Source organism: Tubulanus polymorphus, chromosome 6 (assembly GCF_964204645.1).
Source record: "Tubulanus polymorphus chromosome 6, tnTubPoly1.2, whole genome shotgun sequence".
Classification (NCBI taxonomy): domain Eukaryota; kingdom Metazoa; phylum Nemertea; class Palaeonemertea; order Tubulaniformes; family Tubulanidae; genus Tubulanus; species Tubulanus polymorphus.
This window is the reverse complement of record NC_134030.1, coordinates 22,229,037-22,253,545: the sequence shown is the minus strand read 5'-3', so window position 1 is coordinate 22,253,545 and position 24,509 is coordinate 22,229,037. Positions and strand designations below refer to the sequence as shown.

The 24,509-nt window shown below is 36.8% G+C and overlaps 2 protein-coding genes across 2 annotated transcripts; both read left to right on the top strand.

Annotated features, from left to right (window-relative positions):
• Positions 1 to 1,298: 1,298 nt before the first annotated feature.
• LOC141907854 (uncharacterized) lies at positions 1,299 to 7,823 on the top strand. Its single transcript, XM_074797598.1, has 8 exons — positions 1,299 to 1,449; positions 3,347 to 3,457; positions 3,884 to 4,198; positions 4,290 to 4,502; positions 4,579 to 4,899; positions 5,247 to 5,272; positions 5,746 to 5,858; positions 6,437 to 7,823. Exons 1-8 carry the CDS (start codon positions 1,353 to 1,355, stop codon positions 6,924 to 6,926), a joined length of 1,686 nt encoding a protein of 561 aa, XP_074653699.1. The 5' UTR covers positions 1,299 to 1,352; the 3' UTR covers positions 6,927 to 7,823.
• Positions 7,824 to 9,485: 1,662 nt separating this feature from the next.
• LOC141907533 (uncharacterized) lies at positions 9,486 to 14,092 on the top strand. The gene is made up of 6 exons (XM_074797208.1): positions 9,486 to 9,573; positions 10,604 to 10,918; positions 11,008 to 11,220; positions 11,378 to 11,403; positions 12,044 to 12,147; positions 12,764 to 14,092. The coding sequence occupies exons 1-6, from the start codon at positions 9,486 to 9,488 to the stop codon at positions 13,248 to 13,250; spliced, it is 1,233 nt and encodes a 410-aa protein (XP_074653309.1). The 3' UTR covers positions 13,251 to 14,092.
• The last annotated feature ends 10,417 nt before the right edge of the window (positions 14,093 to 24,509 follow it).

Here is a 24,509-nt window from a genome sequence, read left to right as displayed (position 1 = left end):
CACAGCCCCCGCTATTCTACTGTGGCATGCGAGGAATACAGATATTTTCGTTATCATTACCGTTCAACGCTAGCTTACTTCAAAACATAGAAGTGTCAGCTTACACCTCATTGTTCAGAATAATCCGTAAATACAGCTTTTAAAGTGATAGAACTATCCTTACGAGTAAAATCCCACAATAAATGTATTAAATGATAAATGTTTATTTAAAACATATGAGAAATATTTCGGGTGGTTACTACCAACCTTCTTCAGTCTAAAATGACTTGCCAAATAAACACACGGTATTAATACATGAAATATGAAATAGGACACGAATCGCTGCACATTACGTTACGGGGACTAGAGCACTGACATAACTTGAAAGAAGTTTATTATGGGGGCTGAAACCATTATTGAGGTTCGCAGAACGATCGGAATGGGTTGTAATCAAAGCAGATTCAACTATATGTCGTTTAGTGCGACCACTGTTGGGAAAGATAATATTGGCTCCAGAAAAATCAAAATTGTGTCAGGTAACCAAAGAATGAGAAACTATCCCACTTTCTAATTTAACCCCATTGAATACATCGCGTTTATGTTCTTTAATATGTTCCTTAATATTCCAACCAGTTTCCCCAACATAACGTAATGTATTTTTTAAAGTATTATAGAAATTAATCTTTTTTGTGCTTTTTTCACAGTTATCAACGAGGATAAAATGAAGAGTGAAAGAATTGATGATTTTAATTTAAATCGAAGATATTTCTGCGATATTACAAGGCCTGCAATTAGTTTGATTTGATAAGTAAATTATTTTCTTCTACCTAAAACAACTAACAGTTAACAGCCATTTTAATTCAAAATCTCATAGATAATCGATTATTTATTAATCGAAATTTATAATTGATAAATAATTCCAATAAACGTAAGAAATATTTTAGAGCATGTAGTTTTAGCGAACTCATTTTTTTCTGAATTTAAATTTGAAAACTTTATTATTTCTAAATCAATTGAGATGATAACTAATTCAAATCAAATAATTATTAAAACAAATTGAGTGTTTTGAATAACTTAACTTTTAATATTGTTTGAATAATAATGAAAGAATAATTAACTTAAATCAATATAACTGCAGGCCTTATCGCGGTTATATCATTCATGACTTCATGAAAGGAACTATCGGCTGCTACGATCAGCTCAGAAGGGTCCGACACTTTTTTTCATCAAACGTTTTTACTTTTCGCTTCCTCCGTTTGCTTAAACACTCGGATATATTAAACATTATCAATCCATCATCGAAGTATTCTGTTAAACTTCCTCAACCAGAGCGATTATTGTAATAGATGTGAATCGATCCTTTCGATATCACGATGACGAAGACAAGTTTGTTCTTAATAATCTGCACAGTTTTACTATTGGGATACTTGTACATTGCAGAAACATCTGGAGCTAATACGAATGAAATAAGTAAGTTACTGCGGCCTCCGTTACTCGCCTTAGTAATTATATTTCTATCGGAATTGCGAATTCAACCGATGACGTCAGAGTCAGTGCCGTAGAGATTTGTCACAGGCCCTATTAAATGTTACTGACAAAAGATAATCAGAAGATTTACAAACTATGGCGGAGAGTCTGTCTGACTCCTACGAGCAATTATCTAATCTAAGTTAGATAATCGCTCGGAGGTCTGACTCGCTGATTTGACCGCAAACGTAATTATTAACGAAATAACGGACCAAAACGTCGCACGAAGAGCAGGTGTGACAGACAGTAGTTGCCAATAAGGGCATGCGAGACTAAAATTTGATTTACAGTAATAGCAGCGGCGGTCACATTAAAAACAACCAACGTATATTGAATAACAACAATTTTATATGGTAGTTTGACTGTGATTTAGTTGGTAAAGACAATGGTTTTACAAGCCTACGTTACGTGGTTGCAAAATTGGGCTTGAAAATGTGATATTCGTGCAGTAATTTTCACCAAGAATCTGATGGTTACACAGGATCGTAGAGCTTCAGAGATATCCCTAGAAACAACCAGTATCAGGGCTGGGTGAAGCAGTAATTACGATAATTGAAGAAATCTCAAACTTCTAAATTGTACTGATAGAATTTATCATTTTGAAACCACAACGTTTCGGCTGTTGATAAACAGCCATCATCAGTAATGACGATGGTGGTCATATTGAAAAACCGCAATATTTCAAATGTAAGGGGTGATCTCGATTGAATCTATGGATTTACTTTTTCCTTTGGCCCTAAGGGGACCATGCCAAAGGGAAACTCCAGAAGTGGTGTTTATTTGACAGATTCGGTGAATGGGCTCCGTCATCAGTAGATATGGGGCAAAATCATTGTGAACGATTTTGGAATTTTCATAATTCAAGAAATATATTGATACGGTTTTAAGTAAATACTTCCTCGATTTATCCGCTGATTATGTGTCAAGAATGCGGGCAAACTAATGACGCGATTAGCGGAGATTACTGTATTTATTCGTGATGATTTATCTTGCACTTAGCTAGCTGTTAGAAATATCCAAAGTCTATTTTGTCATTTGAAACAAATAGGGGGCCCGTGATAAACTCTGAAAATATATCGCCATATCTCCTCCAATGACTTATAACTTTATTAAGTGCAAAAATCCTCTAGTTAAGGCAATAGATTCTTCTCTCCTCACCAATACTGCTTATCTTTTGCTATAGTTTCACTACTGTGGCTTCCACCGAGCACGGGACACGTTTAGTTAGCGGAAGACTGGTGTTTGAACTCCCTGAAAGACCCGAAATCCTAGAAACATGCGTTGCGTAACATTTACTGATTTATTAAAGGATTCTCTTATATTCCATTCCGTCAATCACAGATTTACTACAAATTCTAAAACATATTTCTAGAGACGATTCGAGTTCAGCGACCGGCTGTTCTAATAGTCGTCTTTTCATTATCGAGTCTTACAATGCTTGGATGATGAAATGTAAACATTATTCTCTCACAGCAGAGGCCAGCTTGTCTTACAGACGTCTTTTCATAAACGAGTGTTTTTAACTCCTTACGTGCTAACTTTCTTAATTTCAGATCGTGCTAACTTAATTCTTTTTTAAAGAATTTTCAAAAAATGACGGGTTTTCATACTTCTAGAGGGTCTAATACCCTTCCCTAAACTCAGATAGGATGATTCCGATGGTTTCTGATGATCTAGTAATTCTAAGGCGTCCACAATTTAGAATAATGTTGTTTAATTTTCCAATCTCAATCGACTAGAAATCAGAGAACATTAGTTTCAAATTCTAAGGAGAGCGTCGCGTTTTCTAATAATCGATTTTTATGGACTTTTTCTAGAAAACTGTTTTTTATTTTCTTAGTTGTGAAACCACCGCGAATGAAGTCCAGATATCTGACGTCACGGCTCCACAATGCCCTCGTTATCCCGGAGATCATCGAAGAAGAGATACACATTACTAGACGGAGCGAAGGTAGAGAGACAGAGAGATGAGTTTAAAGACGACCTGCTCGATCATTTAATGTTTTGGGGCCCGAATAAAGCGTGGATACTAAAATTCTTTGTGTGGTGAATTACCGCTCTGTTTATACCCCTAGGGGTGGGATTAACTAAAACCCGGGAGATTTACTCAATTAGTATTCAGTTAGAATTAGGTTAAAATTCCCAATCGTTATTAAAACATTTAAGGCGGACGTTGCATCCAATTTATTGTCTCCACGTTTTTGTGGAACTCTTCGGAAAATTGATTGGAACTAACGTGATTTTTGTAACCATGATACAGCTTTTACTATGAACAATTTTTTCATACAATTTTAAAGATTTCTATCATCATTACTTAAGTTGAAATATAAAACCAGTAACTGAATGATTGACATAATCAGAATATGTTTATTTACAGACGGTCTCCCAGTGATAGTTGATGCAGCGGGGAATGATTTAATGAATTATGAGGTGAAATTGAATGAAGGAGAATCAAAAACTTACACGTGTAAACACGATAAAGGGAGAATAAACTGGGAAAAGCGATTAGAAAATGATGAGTGGAAACATTATTCATACGGGAAACGATTAACAATCCGTGGAAATATGACACTCAACAACTCACAGTTCAGATGTTACTCCAGTATCGACGGAAACTCCGTGAAAACGTCAGCAAATGTTTTAAAAGTAACAGTTATTCCCAAAACTAAAACTACACCGGGTGACCCTACTGGTAAGTGTAAAAAGCGGGAGCTAGCAGTTTATAGATCCCCCTATGACGTCATCAACACGATTAAGCATGTTTAAGTGTATAATGTTTTTAGGTAAGGCTCGGAGCTGGAAGCGAGTAAACGACACGACTGTTCATATGATATACAATTACGATGTGAAAACAACTGTCACGTGTAAATGTGGTGACGATGACGCAATACATGCTATTAGACTAACCGGAAACACGTGGTCTATTCAGATCCCCGATGATAAAACCTGCACGTATAAATGCACTGATAACTTTAATATAGACATCGAAAACAAAGGTTTGTACATGATAATTATTCTGAATATATAGTTCTCGAATGGCCGCTAGGAGTGCTGATTTGTTTATGTTTTCAGATGATACTGGTCAATATTTCAAGAACTGGCGAGTTGAAGGTCGAGTGGTGAAATGGACCGCGCAACAACCTGGAATCGTGTTTAATGTTGCCCATCGTTTTAAAGCTAACAATCGATTCCTCAGCGACGGAAATGTCGCGAGCGAAGCTGTTAACGATCAAATGAGTTTAAATTTGACGTTTCCGACAAATTTGACCGGAAAAGTGGCAGTTATTGTGAAATTCACGTGGAAACATGGCGCAACAACCCGCAGCATGGAAAAAGAGTTTACCTTTAAAATCGGTAAAGATGGCAGCACTGTCGTGGAAAATGGCGAAACAGGTAGGAGTAAGAGTTAGAATACTGGCCGCTAGGGGGAACTAGTACCTATCTACTAACAGTTAAAAGTTGCGGTAGTTGAACAACCATAAAAGCGTAAAACACAAATTTTAGCATCATTTTCCATCATCAGGTATAAACCAGGACTGTTTTAATATGACTATTTCTATTTCAATCACCACATGTCATAATAAACATTTTTTCAAGGGGCCCGAACGTCCTAGTGATGTCACAGCCTTTACGGCTCTGTTCAGGTCCCTATAATCGAACTAATAGTGGTAGAATTGTCAACTGTTAGACGTGAGGTTCAGAGATCGAAGCCTGAATTTCTTTTTCATTTTTCGTTTCAGACAAAGCAAATACTGATCCACCAAAGGTGAGTATCTGGCTGTTTTATTGTATAGATAGTCGAGTTTGATGTCAATTTATTCAGTTGTTTGTTTTTATTTTGCATGGCCTAAAATTGTCTTTAATTCCTACCTACATTTTCCGAAGGAGGTCCCCAAAACCCCTGTCAGTGGCTACCGCGCTCGTGAGGCATGGATACAGTTCACCAAGCTCTGGCAGTGGTTGCCTCCACAAAAATCCCCGTCGCTCTACGATCTTAGTCTAACATCAGACACTCGGTGAAGGATAAAGCAGCCCGTAATATTGAGTGCCCTTATGCGATTTGGAACACTCTTGATCCACGTCTAAACCTGTCGTGATTTAAACACAGTATAAGCTATTTGCATATAGGATACCACGTTTTAAATCATTACGGGTTGAATATTGTTGATGATCGCAGTAACAAATATGCGATTAAATGGTCGTTCGTGATAGTAATTTAATCATTGTTATATCTTTCAGGCTACATCAGACCCCAATCACTGGATTGTTATCGGCCTCATATTCTCATACATCGTTGGTGGAGCGGCTGGATACTTTTTGATCGTTGCTATCGCTGTTATTACTATTTGCAGGTATGAACTCGACATACCCTCCCCCACCCCCACCTCCCGGTATGAACTCGACATACCCCCCCCCCCCGTGTTGATAGGAAAAACCCACAGTTGTTATACTTTGACGGTTTCGAAGTGTTGACTAAACTTCAGCTAGATCTAAGTCAATCTCCTTCTATCGCCATCGATATATATTTAAATACAACATCGAATTCGTTGTAAGTTGAAGATGAAAAGTCAGTAAGTCTGGATGATGATAAAAATCAAACCGACCGGTGGGTTAATTTAAACAGTTAACGATGTTTACTTTTAAAAATAAATGCCGGGATCGCGAGATCGGGACTCGAACCTACTGTGCAAAACCAGTTTTTGCTATGAGAGTCTTATGTGTCTGTGTCAAGACTTTTACGAAAATCAGAGCTTAAAAGAGAGCACTCAACGTAATACCATTTGTCATTAAAATGTTTGGTTGTACGTTTAGCATCAATTTTGGGATTGTGCAAAATCGGTACTAGATTTCTGTTATTTTGCAGTTCACAACCTTCTCGAAATACGTTGAAATTAACTGTAAAAAATGCTGCATAAATTACACATTTCAGATGCAGACGATGTTCGTCCGGTGAAGGTCACGTGGATACTTCAACACAACCGCAACAGCTTGAAACCGGTGAAGGTCATGTGGACACTTCAACAGCACAGCAACAACTTGAAACAACAAATGACGAGTTGAACATCTACAAAGACCCGGACGACGACAGAAATCCCGAGAATGTTTCAAAAAGAAAACTTTTGAGAAATACTGGATTACAACAAAGTCATAAAGCCATGAGAGCCGAGAAGGAAAACGATACAACTCCTCACATGGCTATGGAAGCCGGTAAGGGCAAAGATACAACTCCTTATATGGATATGGGACCTGGGATAGAAGAGGATACATACATGAGCACTGAAGGCCCGATAGACGTGACAACTCCTAGCGCCGGTGGAGGCACAGACACAGATCAATACATGAATCCTGAAGCTTTGAAGAAGACGACGTATCTTCAGTTGGTGGAAGATACCGATGAACCTGTGGAAGATGATAATTAACTTTATTCGTATGCTTCTGTGCAATATACAACTCCATATATGGATATGAAAGCCGGGAAGGGCAAAGACACAAATCCTTAATAGATTTGGAAGAATTGTATTCAAACCGTAAACAGAAAATGTTAATCTGCACAGATTTAACCTTTTAAATTGTTAGATTTAATTGTGCGAAGACAAATAGTAATGTGTGGGTTTTTATTCAAATAGATTTTATTTTTTGTTTTTGTTTTTTTGTAAATATAACGAGCTTTCGGGTGAAATCTCGTAATGATTATTGAGTTAATTAGGAATAGATAAGATAGGATTCTCAACTTTAGGATGGTTTGTAAATAGGTTTAATTGTATTAGGTATATAAACCTAGTGCTGGGAAAACACCCATAACATCGCAATCGGCACTAAACTATGTATAAAGATTATTTTGAATTGATCAGGATTCTTAACTTAATAGGTCTTAAACCTCTAAAATTGTTTTACTTTAATGAGTAAGCGCGAAGACAAATAGTAATATGTAGGTTAATTAGATTTTTTTTGTACAAGCTTAAGTCATTTATAGCAAATAACTAGATTCTTTTTTGTAAGTACTCGTGAGATTTTTAGAGAAAAGGGAGTTATGAGATAAGGATTGTTTTGAAAAGATCAGATAGGATTCGTAATTTTAGGACAGTTTGTGAATAGATTTGTCATAGGAATATAAACCTCTAGTGCTGGAACAACACCGTGAACATCACAATCGACACAACGACGAAGATGAAGCTGATAAATTATTGAATTATTGATTCTCAACTTGTCGCAAACACGTAACACCTTTTAGAATGTTTGCACTACAATTATATGATGTTCACAGGAGCAGCACAATGACCTTACCGATAGAAATACATTTTAGAAATATATAAATAACCAAGGATTTAGTTAAGGTCCGACGTTTTAAATATAGGCGATATTTGTAAAGAGATCGGTATTTTTACTTCACGCTCCGAGTGAAAGACTAAATAAAAGAATATTCTATAACTATATTCTGCAGCTTTGTTGGTATTATTTCAGAATTAAAGATTTTTTCAGCGACGTTTTGTAAGTTAACATATTACAATAACTATTTTTGGTGAATAATGGATTGATTTCTTAGTAGAGACCCGCAGTTTATAGAGCAAAGATCGATTAATACCAGTTAGACATGATACTGTGTCCAGAGTCCGATGGTGGGCACAGGATGGTGCGGCCAGCCCACAGACGAATTAGACGTTTTTTCTTGGTGAAAAACTTTTGTGATGTGTTTTGTTTTGCCGTGTCTGTTGGAGTCAGAAAACAAAACGCCGAACAGAAAAACGTGTTTTCCGAAACTTCACCGCTTCTTTTGGGAACAACGTTTTGTGTCGTCGAAAACGTAATTTTCCAATACCCAGTGAAGTTCATTACTTGTTCCTTATTCCTTATTCCGTTAATTATTGAGAATTCATCTCCCAATAAGGAACAAGGAACAAGTTATTGGGAGATGAATTCTCATTAAGTAACGGAATAAGGAACAAGTAATGAACTTCACTGGGGGTATTTTCTAAATGAAAATGAACTTTTCAAACTACGATGGATGTACTGGTATTGATAATGAAATAAAGGCATAATAAAGCATTTTTGTCATTTATGAAGGTTTCACAGATCATGATGATATCTAGAACTATAATTTGCTTCGCTAAATTATCGATCATTAATTTCAGTTCTTGTAATTTACACGTAAGACTATGAATATTGACTTGTAGGACAGTCAAGTTTGATGGATTAATCTTAAATTTGCTACCAAGTTCATTAAGTTCAACATAGGGACATCGTTCATTATCAAATGACTGTTAATCATCTATTATACTTATTAAGTATAAATCTTGATCATTCGCATGACCAACAAATTTGTTTTTTAAATCTGCATTACCGAGACACATAATACAGGAGAAAAATGACACGGTGTCAACTACTTGCAGCATAATAGCACCAGAGTGTCTCCGAGACAACAATAGCTAAACTTAGCTAACAATATATAATGAGTAATTAATTCCTTTCTGCGGAAGATTTGTTTCCGTTAAAGCTTTCCTTAAATGATGGCGCACTTTACACTTTACATATCAAAAAGGAAAATCGCAAAAATCGTGTGATATAAAATATCTGACTATTTGAAGTTGAATTGTTACAATATTAGTGATATACATATATATATATATATATATATATATATATATATATATATATATATATATATATATATATATATATATATATATATATATATATATATATATATATATATATATATATATATATATATATATATATATATATATATATATATATATATATATATATATATATATATATATATATATATATATATATATATATATATATATATATATATATATATATATATATATATATATATATATATATATATATATATATATATATATATATATATATATATATGTGTGTGTGGGTATATGTATCTGTATATGTATATCACTTCCTCAATCAGAGCGATTATTTTTTAGATGTGAATCAATCCTTTCGATATCACGATGACGAGGACAAGTTTGTTCTTAATAATCTGCACGGTTTTATTTCTACTGGGGGATTTATACACTACAGAAACATCTGGAGCTATAAGTAAGTAACTGCGGCTGTCATTACTTGTCTTAGTAATTATGTTTCTATCGGATTTGCGATCCGTTTAGGGGTCCCCTTTTTCCCACCCCTGTCAGGTAACCGATGTACCCTCCCAAAGGCTTATATTATCTTTAAGCGATTAGGGGAGTTCAGTATCACAGGTCACTAAAATCTTGCCTTTTCTAATTTGCTATCTTGATAAAACGTTCAACTCTTTTTTTGTGTGGATTTTGGGATGTTATTGTTCGGGTTTGTCTTTTCGGAGTGTTCGGTGCCATCGCTTGGGCAGTCCCGGTTTTTCCCATATTCTATATATATTTCTACAGTAGGCCTACGTCCGCGCAACAGGGAGTGAGAATATTACACCGTAAATTCTCACGCTCGACGTTTCGTTAAAACCGCCACATTCCTTCCACCGCAGTCCCGTGGCTGGTGTTATAACGAGCTTTGGACTGAAGTGCGGTCGTGTTTGAAATATCACCATTTCGTTACATTTTGCTTCGTATTTCGTTCTGTACTTTAGCGGGACCCTAAATCACGATGTTGATACGGATTTCTGTAAAATATGAACCAACCGAACGTAGAGAAAAACATGAAAAAATATCTTAACCTCTCCAAAAAACACGTCATTTTAATGGACGACACCGTCCCTGGTATGCGACTAAACCAATAAATGTGAAAAGGAAGTTCCACGAGTCTCACGTATCAGATATGAATAATATCAGCTGATATTTTCAAACCGATATTAAGCTGTAAACAATATTCTCTCACAGCAGAGGTCAGCTTGTCTTACAGACGTCTTTTCATAAACGAGTGTTTTTAACTCCTTACGTGCTAACTTTCTTAATTTCAGATCGTGCTAACTTAATTTAACTAATTTAAACACATTGTGATTTTTGTAACCATGATGCAGTTTTTACTATGAACAAGTTTTTTATACAAATTTAAAGATTTTTATCATCATTACTTAAGTTGAAATATAAAACCAGTAACTGAATGATTGACATAATCAGAATATGTTTATTTACAGACGGTCTCCCAGTGATAGTTGATGCAGCGGGGAATGATTTAATGAATAATGAGGTGAAATTGAATGAAGGAGAATCAAAAACTTACACGTGTAAACACGATACAGGGAGAATAGTGTGGGAAAAGCGATTAGAAAATGATGATGAGTGGAAATATTATTCATACGGGAAACGATTAACAATCCGTGGACATATGACACTCAACAACTTACAGTTCAGATGTTTCTCCAGTATCGGACATTCCCTGAAAACGTCAGTAAATGTTTTAAAAGTAACAGTTATTCCCAAACCTAAAACTACACCGGCTAACCCTACTGGTAAGTGTAAAAAGCGGGAGAGAAGTTTATAGATCCCCCAATGACGTCATTAACACGATTAAGCATGTTTAAGTGTATCATGTTTCTAGGAGCGGCTGGGAGCTGGAGTCGAGTAAACGACACGACTGTTCATATGATATACAATTACGATGTGAAAACAACTGTCACGTGTAAATGTGGTGACGATGACGCAATACATGCTATTAGACTTACCGGAAACACGTGGTCTATTCAGATCCCCGATGATAAAACCTGCACGTATGAATGCACTGGTGACTTTAATATAGACATCGAAAACAAAGGTTTGTACATGATTATTATTCTGAAAGGCTGTGATGTCACAGCCTTTACTGCTCTGTTCAGGTCCCTATAATCGAACTAATAGTGGTAGAATTGTCAACTGTTAGACGTGAGGTTCAGAGATCGAAGCCTGAATTTCTTTTCCATTTTTCCTTTCAGACAAAGCAAATACTGATCCACCAAAGGTGAATATCTAGTTGTTTTATTCTATAGATAGTCGAGCTGGATGTCAATTTATTCAGTTGTTTGTCTTTATTTTGCATTACATGCATTTCAAGTTTATATTGTATACTGCGCATTGTATACAGACTTTCTTGTCAATGACAATGCGATATTTACCATAAAAGCAATTTGAAATTTAATTTCAATTCATTTGTTTTGTATTTTGCATAACATGTATTACAAGTTTAGTATAGAATCTTACTTTGGGAGATATCCGTGAAAACTTCATTATCCTATCACTTGGAAAAAAGTCCCTTTCTTCTCAGTCTTGGGTTAGAATTTTACAACAATGTCCAGTGTTTTTAAGCTTTCAAGCCTCCAAAATCGACCAGAATGGCCCAAATCTTTAATCGTTACCATTTGGCGGGGAAGGTCCCCACACCCCCTCAATAGCTATCGCGCTCGTGAGGCATGGAGCTCCCTCGAGATAGGACCCTCCATCCACGCCTGAACCCGTAGCGATTTTAAACGCAGTTTGGTATTTACATATAGGATACCACGTTTTAAATCATTACGGGTTGAATATTGTTGATGATCACTGTAACAAATATGCGATTAAATGGTCGTTCGCGATGGCAATTCCATCATTATTATATCTTTCAGACTACATCAGACCCCAATCACTGGACCATTACAGTACTCTACATCACGAATGGAGCGACTGGATTCATTTTGATCGTTCTCATCGCTGTTATCACTATTCGCAGGTATGAACTCGACATAACCTCCCCCACCTCCCGGTATGAACTCGACATACCCCCCCCCCCCGTGTTAATAGGAAACACCCAAAGTTGTTATACTTTGACGGTTTCGAAGTCTTGACTAAACTTCAGCTAGATCTAAGTCAATCTCCTTCTATCGCCATCGATATATATTTAAATACAACATTGAATTCGTTGTAAGTTGAAGATGAAAAAATTAAACATGTTATTATACAGAGTGCCAGATCAGTGAGTTTGCTGCCAGTAAGTCTGGATGATTATAAAAATCAAACCGACCGGTGGGTTAATTTAAACAGTTAACGATGTTTACTTTTAAAAATAAATGCCGGGATCGCGAGATCGGGACTCGAACCTACTGTGCACAACCAGTTTTGCGAAGAGAGTCATATGTGTCTGTGTCAAGACTTAAATGAAAATCAGAGCTTAAAAGAGAGCAATCAACGTAATACCATTTGTCCTTAAAATGTTTGGTTGTACGTTTGGCACCAATTGTGGAATAGTGCAAAATCGGTACTAGATTTCTGTTATTTTGCAGTTCACAACCTTTTCGAAATACGTTGAAATTAACTGTAAAAAATGCTGCATAAATTACACATTTCAGATGCAGACGACGTTCGTCCGGTGAAGGTCATGTGGATACTTCAACACAACCGCAACAGCTTGAAACCGGTGAAGGTCATGTGGACACTTCAACAGCACAGCAACAGCTTGAAACAACAAATGACGAGTTGAACATCTACGAAGACCCGGACGACAGAAATCCCGAGAATGTTTCAAAAAGAAAACTTTTGAGAAATACTGGATTACAACAAAGTCATAAAGCCATGAGAGCCGAGAAGGAAAACGATACAACTCCTCACATGGCTATGGAAGCCGGTAAGGGCAAATATACAACTCCTTATATGGATATGGGACCTGGGATAGAAGAGGATACATACATGAGCACTGAAGGCCCGATAGACGTGACAACTCCTAGCGCCCGTGGAGATACAGACACAGATCAATACATGAATCCTGAAGCTTTGAAGAAGACGACGTATCTTCAGTTGGTGGAAGATACCGATGAACCTCTGGAGGATGATAATTAACTTTATTCGTATGCTTCTGTGCAATATACAACTCCATATATGGATATGAAAGCCGCGAAGGGCAAAGACACAAATCCTTAATAGATATGGAAGAATTGTATTCAAACCGTAAATAGAAAATGTTTATCTGCACAGATTTAACCTTTTAAATTGTTAGTTTAATGAGTAAGTTTGTTTTTTGTAAGTATAACGAGCTTTCGGGCGAAATCTCGTAATGATTATTGAGTTAATTAGGAATAGATAAGATAGGATTCTCAACTTTAGGATGGTTTGTAAATAGGTTTAATTGTATTAGGTATATAGACCTAGTGCTGGGAAAACGCCCATAACATCGCAATCGGCACTAAACTATGTATAAGGATTATTTTGAATTGATCAGGATTCTTAACTTAATAGGTCTTAAACCTCTAAAATTGTTTTACTTTAATGAGTAAGCGCGAAGACAAATAGTAATATGTAGGTTAATTAGATTTTTTTGTACAAGCTTAAGTCATTTATAGCAAATAACTAGATTCTTTTTTGTAAGTAATCGTGGGATTTTTAGAGAAAAGGGAGTTATGAGATAAGGATTGTTTTGAAAAGATCAGATAGGATTCGTAATTTTAGGACAGTTTGTGAATAGATTTGTCAAAGGAATATAACCTCTAGTGAGGGAACAACACCGTGAACATCACAATCGACACAACGACGAAGATGAAGCTGATAAATTATTGAATTATTGATTCTCAACTTGTCGCAAACACGTAACACCTTTTAGAATGTTTGCACTACAATTATATGATGTTCACAGGAGCAGCACAATGACCTTACCGATAGAAATACATTTTAGAAATATATAAATAACCAAGGATTTAGTTAAGGTCCGACGTTTTAAATATAGGCGATATTTGTAAAGAGATCGGTATTTTTACTTCACGCTCCGAGTGAAAGACTAAATAAAAGAATATTCTATAACTATATTCTGCAGCTTTGTTGGTATTATTTCAGAATTAAAGATTTTTTCAGCGACGTTTTGTAAGTTAACATATTACAATAACTATTTTTGGTGAATAATGGATTGATTTCTTAGTAGAGACCCGCAGTTTATAGAGCAAAGATCGATTAATACCAGTTAGACATGATACTGTGTCCAGAGTCCGATGGTGGGCACAGGATGGTGCGGCCAGCCCACAGACGAATTAGACGTTTTTTCTTGGTGAAAAACTTTTGTGATGTGTTTTGTTTTGCCGTGTCTGTTGGAGTCAGAAAACAAAACGCCGAACAGAAAAACGTGTTTTCCGAAACTTCACCGCTTCTTTTGGGAACAACGTTTTGTGTCGTCGAAAACGTAATTTTCCAATACCCAGTGAAATTCATTACTTGTTCCTTATTCCTTATTCCGTTAATTATTTAGAATTCATCTCCCAATAAGGAACAAGGAACAAGTTACTTGTTACTTGTTCCTTATTGGGAGATGAATTCTCATTAAGTAACGGAATAAGGAACAAGTAATGAATTTCACTGGGGGTATTTTCTAAATGGAAATGAACTTTTCAAACTACGATGGATGTACTGGTATTGATAATGAAATAAAGGCATAATGAAGCATTTTGTCATTTATGAAGGTTTCACAGATCATGATGATATCTAGAACTATTATTTGCTTCGCTAGATTATCGATTATTAATTCTTGTAATTTACACGTAAGACTATGAATATTGACTTGTAGGACAGTCAAGTTTGATGGATTAATCTTAAACTTGCTACCAAGTTTCTTAAGTTCAACATAGGGACATCGTTCATTATCAAATCTATTATACTTTTTAAGTATAAATCTTGATCATTCGCATGACCAACAAATTTGTTTTTTAAATCTGCATTACCAAGACACATAATACAGGAGAAAAATGACACGACATATAAATATATATATATATATATATATATATATATATATATATATATATATATATATATATATATATATATATATATATATATATATATATATATATATAGATATATAGATACATACATACACCCACACATATATATATATATATATATATATATATATATATATATATATATATATATATATATATATATATATATATATATATATATATATATATATATGTGTGGGTGTATGTATGTATCTGTATATGTATAAAACTTCCTCAATCAGAGCGATTGATTATTTTAGATGTTTACCAGAATCAATCCTTTCGATATCACGATGACGAGGACAAGTTTGTTCTTAATAATCTGCACGGTTTTATTTCTACTGGGGGATTTATACACTACAGAAACATCTGGAGCTATAAGTAAGTAACTGCGGCTGTCATTACTCGTCTTAGTAATTATGTTTCTATCGGATTTGCGATCCGTTGAGGGGTCCCCTTTTTCCCACCCCTGTCAGGCAACCGATGTACCCTCCCAAAGGCTAATATTATCTTTAAGCGATTAGGGGAGTTCAGTATCACAGGTCACTAAAATCTTGCCTTTTCTAATTTGCTATCTTGATAAAACGTTCAACTCTTTTTTGGTGTGGATTTTGGGATGTTATTGTTCGGGTTTTTTGCTAGTCTTTTCGGAGTGTTCGGTGCCATCGCTTGGGCAGTCCCGGTTTTTCCCATATTCTATATATATTTCTACAGTAGGCCTACGTCCGCGCAACAGGGAGTGAGAATATTACACCGTAAATTCTCACGCTCGACGTTTCGTTAAAACCGCCACATTCCTTCCACCGCAGTCCCGTGGCTGGTGTTATAACTAGCTTTGGACTGAAGTGCGGTCGTATTTGAAATATCACCATTTCGTTACATTTTGCTTCGTATTTCGTTCTGTACTATAGCGGGACCCTAAATCACGATGTTGATACGGCTTTCTGTAAAATATAAACCAACCGAACGTAGAGAAAAACATAAAAAAAATATCTTAACCTCTCCAACAAACACGTCATTTTAATGGACGACACCGTCCCTGGTATGCGACTAAACCAATAAATATGAAAAGGAAGTTCCACGAGTCTCACGTATCAGATATGAATAATATCAGCTGATATTGTCAATCCGATATTAAGCTGTAAACATTATTCTCTCACAGCAGAGGCCAGCTTGTCTTACAGACGTCTTTTCATAAACGAGTGTTTTTAACTCTTTACGTGCTAACTTTCTTAATTTCAGATCGTGCTAACTTAATTTCAAAAAGAATATTTTCAAAAAATGACGGGTTTTCATACTTCTAGAGGGTCTTATACCCTTCCCTAAACTCAAATAGGATAGATTCCGATGGTTTCTGATGATCTAGTAATTCTAAGGCGTCCACAATTTAGAATAATGTTGTTTAATTTTCCAATCTCAATCGACTAGAAATAAGAGAACATTAGTTTCAAATTCTAAGGAGAGCGTCGCGTTTTCTAATAATCGATTTTTAACGATTTTTTTTCTGGAAAACTGTTTTTTATATTTAGTTGTGAAACCACCGCGAATGAAGTCCAGATATCTGACGTCACGGCTCCACAATGCCCTCGTTATCCCGGAGATCATCGAAGAAGAGATACACATTACTAGACGGAGCGAAGGTAGAGAGACAGAGAGATGAGTTTAAACACAATCTGCCAGATCATTTAATGTTTGGGGCCCAAACATAGCGTGGATACTAAAATTCTTTGTGTGGTGAATTACCGCTCTGTTTATACCCCCAGGGGTGGTATTAACTTAAACCCGGGAGACTTACTCAATTAATATTCAGTTAAAATTAGGTTAAAATTCCCAATCGTTATTAAAACATAAGGCGGACGTTGCATCCGATTTATTGTCTCCACGTTTTTGTGGAACTCTTCGATCGGAAAATTGATCTGAACAAATTTAAACACATTGTGATTTTTGTAACCATGATGCAGTTTTTACTATGAACAATTTTTTCATACAAATTGAAAGATTTTTATCATCATTACTTAGGTTGAAATATAAAACCAGTAACTGAACGATTGACATAATCAGAATATGTTTATTTACAGACGGTTTTCCAGTGATAGTTAATGCATCGGGGAATGATTTAATGAATTATGAGGTGAAATTGAATGAAGGAGAATCAAAAACTTACATGTGTAAATACGATAAAGGGAGAATACACTGGGATTATCTATTAGAAAATGATGATCAGTGGAAACTTTATTCATCCGAGAAACAATTAACAATCCGTGGCGATATGACACTCAACAACTCACAGTTCAGATGCGTCTCTCGTACGAACCTCAAGAAATCGAAAGAAAATTTAAGAGTAACAGTTATTCCCAAACCTAAAACTACACCGGCGGACCCTACTGGTAAGTGTAAAAAGCGGGAGAGCAGTTTATAGATCCCCCTATGACGTCATTAACACGATTAAGCATGTTTAAGTGTATAATGTTTCTAGGTGCGGCTGGGAGCTGGAGTCGAGTAAACGACACGACTGTTCATATGATATACAATTACAATGTACAAACAACTGTCACGTGTAAATGTGGTGACGATGACGCAATGCATGCTACTAGACTAACCGGAAACACGTGGTCTATTCAGATCCCCGATAAAACCTGCACGTATAAATGCACTGATAACTTTAATATAGACATCGAAAACAAAGGTTTGTACATGATTATTATTCTGAATATATAGTTCTCGAATGACCGCTAGGAGTGCTGATTTGTTTATGTTTTCAGATGATACTGGTCAATATTTCAAGAACTGGCGAGTTGAAGGTCGAGTGGTGAAATGGACCGCGCAACAACCTGGAATCGTGTTCAATGTTGCCCATCGTTTTAAAGCTAACAATCGATTCATCAGCGACGGAAATGTCGCGAGCGAAGCTGTTAACGATCAAATGAGTTTAAATTTGACGTTTCCGACAAATATGGCGGGAGAAGTGGCAGTTATGGTGAAATTCACGTGGAAACATGGCGCAGAAACCCGCAGCATGGAAAGAGAATTTACCTTTAAAATCGGTAAAGATGGCAGCACTGTCGTGGAAAATAGCGAAACAGGTAGGAGTAAGAGTTAGAATATAATATCGACACTAGTTCTCCGCTAGGGGGAACTAGTGTCGATGTATAATGTTTTCCTCAATGGAAATGGTTGGAGTGTAAAATAAAATCGTAATGTAAATATATGTATATATAAATCTTCAGTAGAAAGTTGCGGTAGTTGAACAACCATAAAAGCGTAAAACACAAAACAAACATCATTTTCCATCATCAGATATAAAACAAGGACTGTTTTAATATGACTATTTCTATTTCAATTACCACATGTCATAATAAACTTTTTTTCAACTGGCCCGAACGTCCTAGTGATGTCACAGCCTTTACGGCTCTGTTCAGGTCCCTATAATCGAACTAATAGTGGTAGAATTGTCAACTGTTAGACGTGAGGTTCAGAGATCGAAGCCTGAATTTCTTTTTCACTTTTGGTTTCAGACAAAGCAAATACTGATCCACCAAAGGTGAATATCTAGTTGTTTTATTGTATAGATAGTCGAGCTGGATGTCAATTTATTCAGTTGTTTGTTTTTATTTTGCATGGCCTAAAATTGTCTTTAATTCCTACCTACATTTCCGAAGGAGGTGCCCAAAAGCCATGTCAGTGGCTACCGCGCTCGTGAGGCATGGATACAGTTCTCTGGCAGTGGTTGCCTCCACAAAAATCCCCGTCGCTCTACGATCTTAGTCTAACATCAGACACTCGGTGAAGGATAAAGCAGCCCGTAATATTGAGTGCCCTTATGCGATTTGGAACACTCTTGATCCACGTCTAAATCTGTCGTGAATTAAACACAGTATAAGCTATTTTCATATAGGATACCACGTTTTAAATCATTACGGGTTGAATATTGTTGATGATCGCAGTAACAAATATGCGATTAAATGGTCGTTCGTGATAGTAATTTCATCATTGTTACATCTTTCAGACTACATCGGACCCCTCATACATCGTCGGTGGAGCGGCTGGATCCTTTTTGATCGTTGCTATCGCTGTTATCACTATTCGCAGGTATGAACTCGACATACCCTCCCCCCCTCCCGGTATGAACTCGGTGTTGATGGGAAAACCCACAGTTGATATTTTGACGGTTTCGAAGTTTTGACTAAACTTCAGCTAGATCTAAGTCAATCTCCTTCTATCGCCATCGACATTATCTAAATACAACATCGAATTCGTTGTAAGTTGAAGATGAAAAAAATTAAACATGTTATAATACAGAGTGCCAGATCAGTGAGTTTGCTGCCAGTAAGTCTGGATGATGATAAAAATCAAACCGACCGGTGGGTTAATTTAAACAGTTAACGATGTTTACTTTTAAAAATAAATGCCGGGATCGCGAGATCGGGACTCGAACCTACTGTGCACAACCAGTTTTTGCGAAGAGATCTTATGTGTCTGTGTCAAGACTTTTATGAAAATCAGAGCTTAAAAGAGAGCACTCAACGTAATACCATTTGTCCTTAAAATGTTTGGTTGTACGTTTGGCACCAATTGTGGAATAGTGCAAAATCGGTACTAGATTTCTGTTATTTTGCAGTTCACAACCTTTTCGAAATACGTTGAAATTAACTGTAAAAAATGCTGCATAAATTACACATTTCAGATGCAGACGACGTTCGTCCGGTGAAGGTCATGTAGATACTTCAACACAACCGCAACAGCTTGAAACCGGTGAAGGTCATGTGGACACTTCAAAACAACCGCAACAGCTTGAAACAACAGATGACGAGTTGAACATCTACGAAGACCCGGACGACGACAGAAATCCCGAGAATGTTTCAAAAAGAAAACTTTTGAGAAATACTGTAACTGGATTACAACAAAGTCATAAAGCCATGAGAGCCGAGAATGAAAACGATACAGCTCCTCACATGGCTATGGAAGCCGGTAAGGGCAAAGATACAACTCCTTATATGGATATGGGACCTGGGATAGAAGAGGACACGTACAGGAGCACTGAAGGCGCGATAGACGTGACAACTCCTAGCGCCGGTGGAGATACAGACACAGATCAATACATGAATCCTGAAGCCTTGAAGAAGACGACGTATCCTTAGTTGGTGGAAGATACCGATGAACCTCTGGAAGATGATAATTAACTTTATTCGTATGCTTCTGTGCAATATACAACTCCATATATGGATATGAAAGCCGCGAAGGGCAAAGACACAACTCCTGAATAGATATGGAAGAATTGTATTCAAACCGTAAATAGAAAATGTTAATCTGCACAGATTTAACCTTTTAAATTGTTAGTTTAATGAGTAAGTTTGTTTTTTGTAAGTATAACGAGCTTTCGGGTGAAATCTCGTAATGATTATTGAGTTAATTAGGAATAGATAAGATAGGATTCTCAACTTTAGGATGGTTTGTAAATAGGTTTAATTGTATTAGGTATATAAACCTAGTGCTGGGAAAACGCCCATAACATCGTAATCGGCACTAAACTATGTATAAGGATTATTTTGAATTGATCAGGATTCTTAACTTAATAGGTCTTAAACCTCTAAAATTGTTTTACTTTAATGAGTAAGCGCGAAGACAAATAGTAATATGTAGGTTAATTAGATTTTTTTGTACAAGCTTAAGTCATTTATAGCAAATAACTAGATTCTTTTTTGTAAGTACTCGTGAGATTTTTAGAGAAAAGGGAGTTATGAGATAAGGATTGTTTTGAAGAGATCAGATAGGATTCGTAATTTTAGGACAGTTTGTGAATAGATTTGTCAAAGGAATATAACCTCTAGTGCTGGAACAACACCGTGAACATCACAATCGACACAACGACGAAGATGAAGCTGATAAATTATTGAATTATTGATTCTCAACTTGTCGCAAACACGTAACACCTTTTAGAATGTTTGGACTACAATTATATGATGTTCACAGGAGCAGCACAATGACCTTACCGATAGAAATACATTTTAGAAATATATAAATAACCAAGGATTTAGTTAAGGTCCGACGTTTTAAATATAGGCAATATTTGTAAAGAGATCGGTATTTTTACTTCACGCTCCGAGTGAAAGACTAAATAAAAGAATATTCTATAACTATATTCTGCAGCTTTGTTTGAATTATTTCGGAATTAAAGATTTTTTTAGCGACGTTTTGTAAGTTAACATATTACAATAATTCCTTTTGGTGAATAATGGATTGATTTTTAGTAGAGACCCGCAGTTTAAAGAGCGAAGATCGATTAAAACCAGTTAGACATGATACTGTGTCCAGAGTCCGATGGTGTGCACAGGATGGTGCGGCCAGCCCACAGACGAATTAGACGTTTTTTTCTTGGTGAAAAACTTTTGCGATGTGTTTTGTTTTGCCGTGTCTGCTGGAGTCAGAAAACAAAACACCGAACAGAAAAACGTGTTTCCCGAAACTTCACCGCTTCTTTTGGGAACAACATTTTTTGTCGTCGAAAACGTAATTTTCCAAACCCCAGTGAAGTTCATTACTTGTTCCTTATTCCTTATTCCGTTAATTATTTAGAATTCATCTCCCAATAAGGAACAAGGAACAAGTTATTGGGAGATGAATTCTCATTAAGTAACGGAATAAGGAACAAGTAATGAACTTCATTGGGGGTATTTTCTAAATGAAAATGAACTTTTCAAACTACGATGGATGTACTGGTATTGATAATGAAATAAAGGCGTTTTCCTTTTAACTAACGGTGAAAATAAAGTCGATAATATCGAGTGCTTGTTTAAGATGCAGAAATAAAGTGAAGTATGGATACTGGGCGCGTTGTTTTAAAAAATCTCTATCGATCTGTTTTTCTGTTTCGTGACTAAAAATGAGCGGAAATCGATGCAGCAATAAATCGCTAATTGAGATTTATTGTCGATAAAATGTGTATGGCGTGTTTTATTGAAAGCTGTCTCTGCGTTCACGTGTGCGGTCTACTGTTTGAATTATCTCGTCACTTCCTGTGTTAGATTGCTAACTGATGGACGAAACGACGTGACTAGTTATTGATTATTTCGAGGTGGGGTCACACACACAAACACTCAATCAAAGATTTCATCGTTAAACACAGCTCAGTTCCCCTTACGATCTACCTGACACAACTTGAATAAACAGCCTTAACTCGACCAGATAACCGGAAACATGCAGCCAACCTATTCACTCCTTTAGACGTGTTTAACCACCTCAACACCTGAAGCCTGAGCCCCTTTAGCCTGGAGCCGGCAAACCCCTCAACCTGAAGTCTGTACCCCTCTCGGGTCTCGAGCCTGCAGCCCCTCAACCTGGACAGTGTACCCCTCTCGGGTCTCGAGCCTACAGCCCCTCAACCTGGACAGTGTACCCCCTAAGTCTCGAGCCTGCAGCTCTCGGCCTGGAGTCTGTACCCGCCTCGGCCTGGAGCCAGAAAACCCCTCAACCTAGAGTCTATAACCCCACTCGGCCTATGTCTTGCAGGACCTCTCAGCCTGGAATCTGCAGCCCCGGCCTTAGCCTGCATAGTCTTAGCCATGATCCGGCACACTCTCAAGCTCGGACTCGAAACCTTTTTGTTTGTCGAGTATTCATCGATAGAATGGTTTAGATCTGTCCAGTTCAGTTAGTATTGTGATAATCCGGCTCACCGATTGGTTGAAAAACTGATTATAAAACAACGCCTTACAGACAGGAACGGTTCATAATCGAGATAAACAGAGATTCGAGATATCTGAGATATTAACAGCAGCAGGAATCTTCGTATTGCAAGTGTTTATAGGAATTCAAGAGAAAACTTGTTGTTGTGAGTAGATTTTGTACTTTTAGAAAATATCAGTGATGACTCCGTGTAAACTGCTGTGCTATGGACGAAATCCAAATTTATTATCAGTTTCAAAATTTGAAAAGATGTTTTTCAGTTAAGGAATCATCGGGGATAGTTGAATTATTTATAATTAAGGTAATTAGATAATCAATCATTGCTGATTTAAAAACGAGACCACAACGTTTCGGCCTAAAGTGACTAAACAAGCATCATCATTTCCACCTGACGATGACTGTTTGAGTTTTAGTGAATTTCCATTTCTAAATTCATCTCACAGTTTACACGGATTCTATCTTTAATCGACTGCTTTGATCGGAGCGATGATAGTATTATAACAGGGAATTACAAAGAATGTGCCTAAAATCGTTTAGAAATAAGTCATCGAATTAGTTAAGAGGTGATAATTTCTTAGTTGAAGTAATAATTAGTAAGTTAATTAGAATTGGTTTCATTGACCAGACATGAGTTGAAGAAATGATTGAAAATGAACAGGGAATCCACCTCTCTATCACAGCTATGTGGAATCCACCTCTCTATCACAGCTATGTGGAATCCACCTCTCTATCACAGCTATGTGGAATCTACCTTTGACAGCTATGTGGAATCCACCTTTGACAGCTATGTGGAATCCACCTCTCTATCACGGCTATGTGGAATCTACCTTTGACAGCTATGTGGAATCCACCTTTGACAGCTATGTGGAATCCACCTCTCTATCACGGCTATGTGGAATCTACCTTTGACAGCTATGTGGAATCCACCTTTGACAGCTATGTGGAATCCACCTCTCTATCACGGCTATGTGGAATCCACCTCTCTATCACAGCTATGTGGAATCCACCTCTCTATCACAGCTATGTGGAATCCACCTCTCTATCACAGCTATGTGGAATCCACCTCTCTATCACAGCTATGTTGAATCCACCTCTCTATCACGGCTATGTGGAATCCACCTCTCTATCACAGCTATGTGGAATCCACCTCTCTATCACAGCTATGTGGAATCCACCTCTCTATCACAGCTATGTGGAATCAATCTATCACAGCTATGTGGAATCCACCTCTCTATCACAGCTATGTGGAATCCACCTCTCTATCACAGCTATGTGGAATCCACCTCTCTATCACAGCTATGTTGAATCCACCTCTCTATCACGGCTATGTGGAATCCACCTCTCTATCACAGCTATGTGGAATCCACCTCTCTATCACAGCTATGTGGAATCAATCTATCACAGCTATGTGGAATCCACCTCTCTATCACAGCTATGTGGAATCCACCTCTCTATCACAGCTATGTGGAATCCACCTCTCTATCACAGCTATGTGGAATCCACCTCTCTATCACAGCTATGTGGAAGCCACCTCTCTATCACAGCTATGTGGAATCCACCTCTCTATCACAGCTATGTGGAATCAATCTATCACAGCTATGTGGAATCCACCTCTCTATCACAGCTATGTTGAATCCACCTCTCTATCACG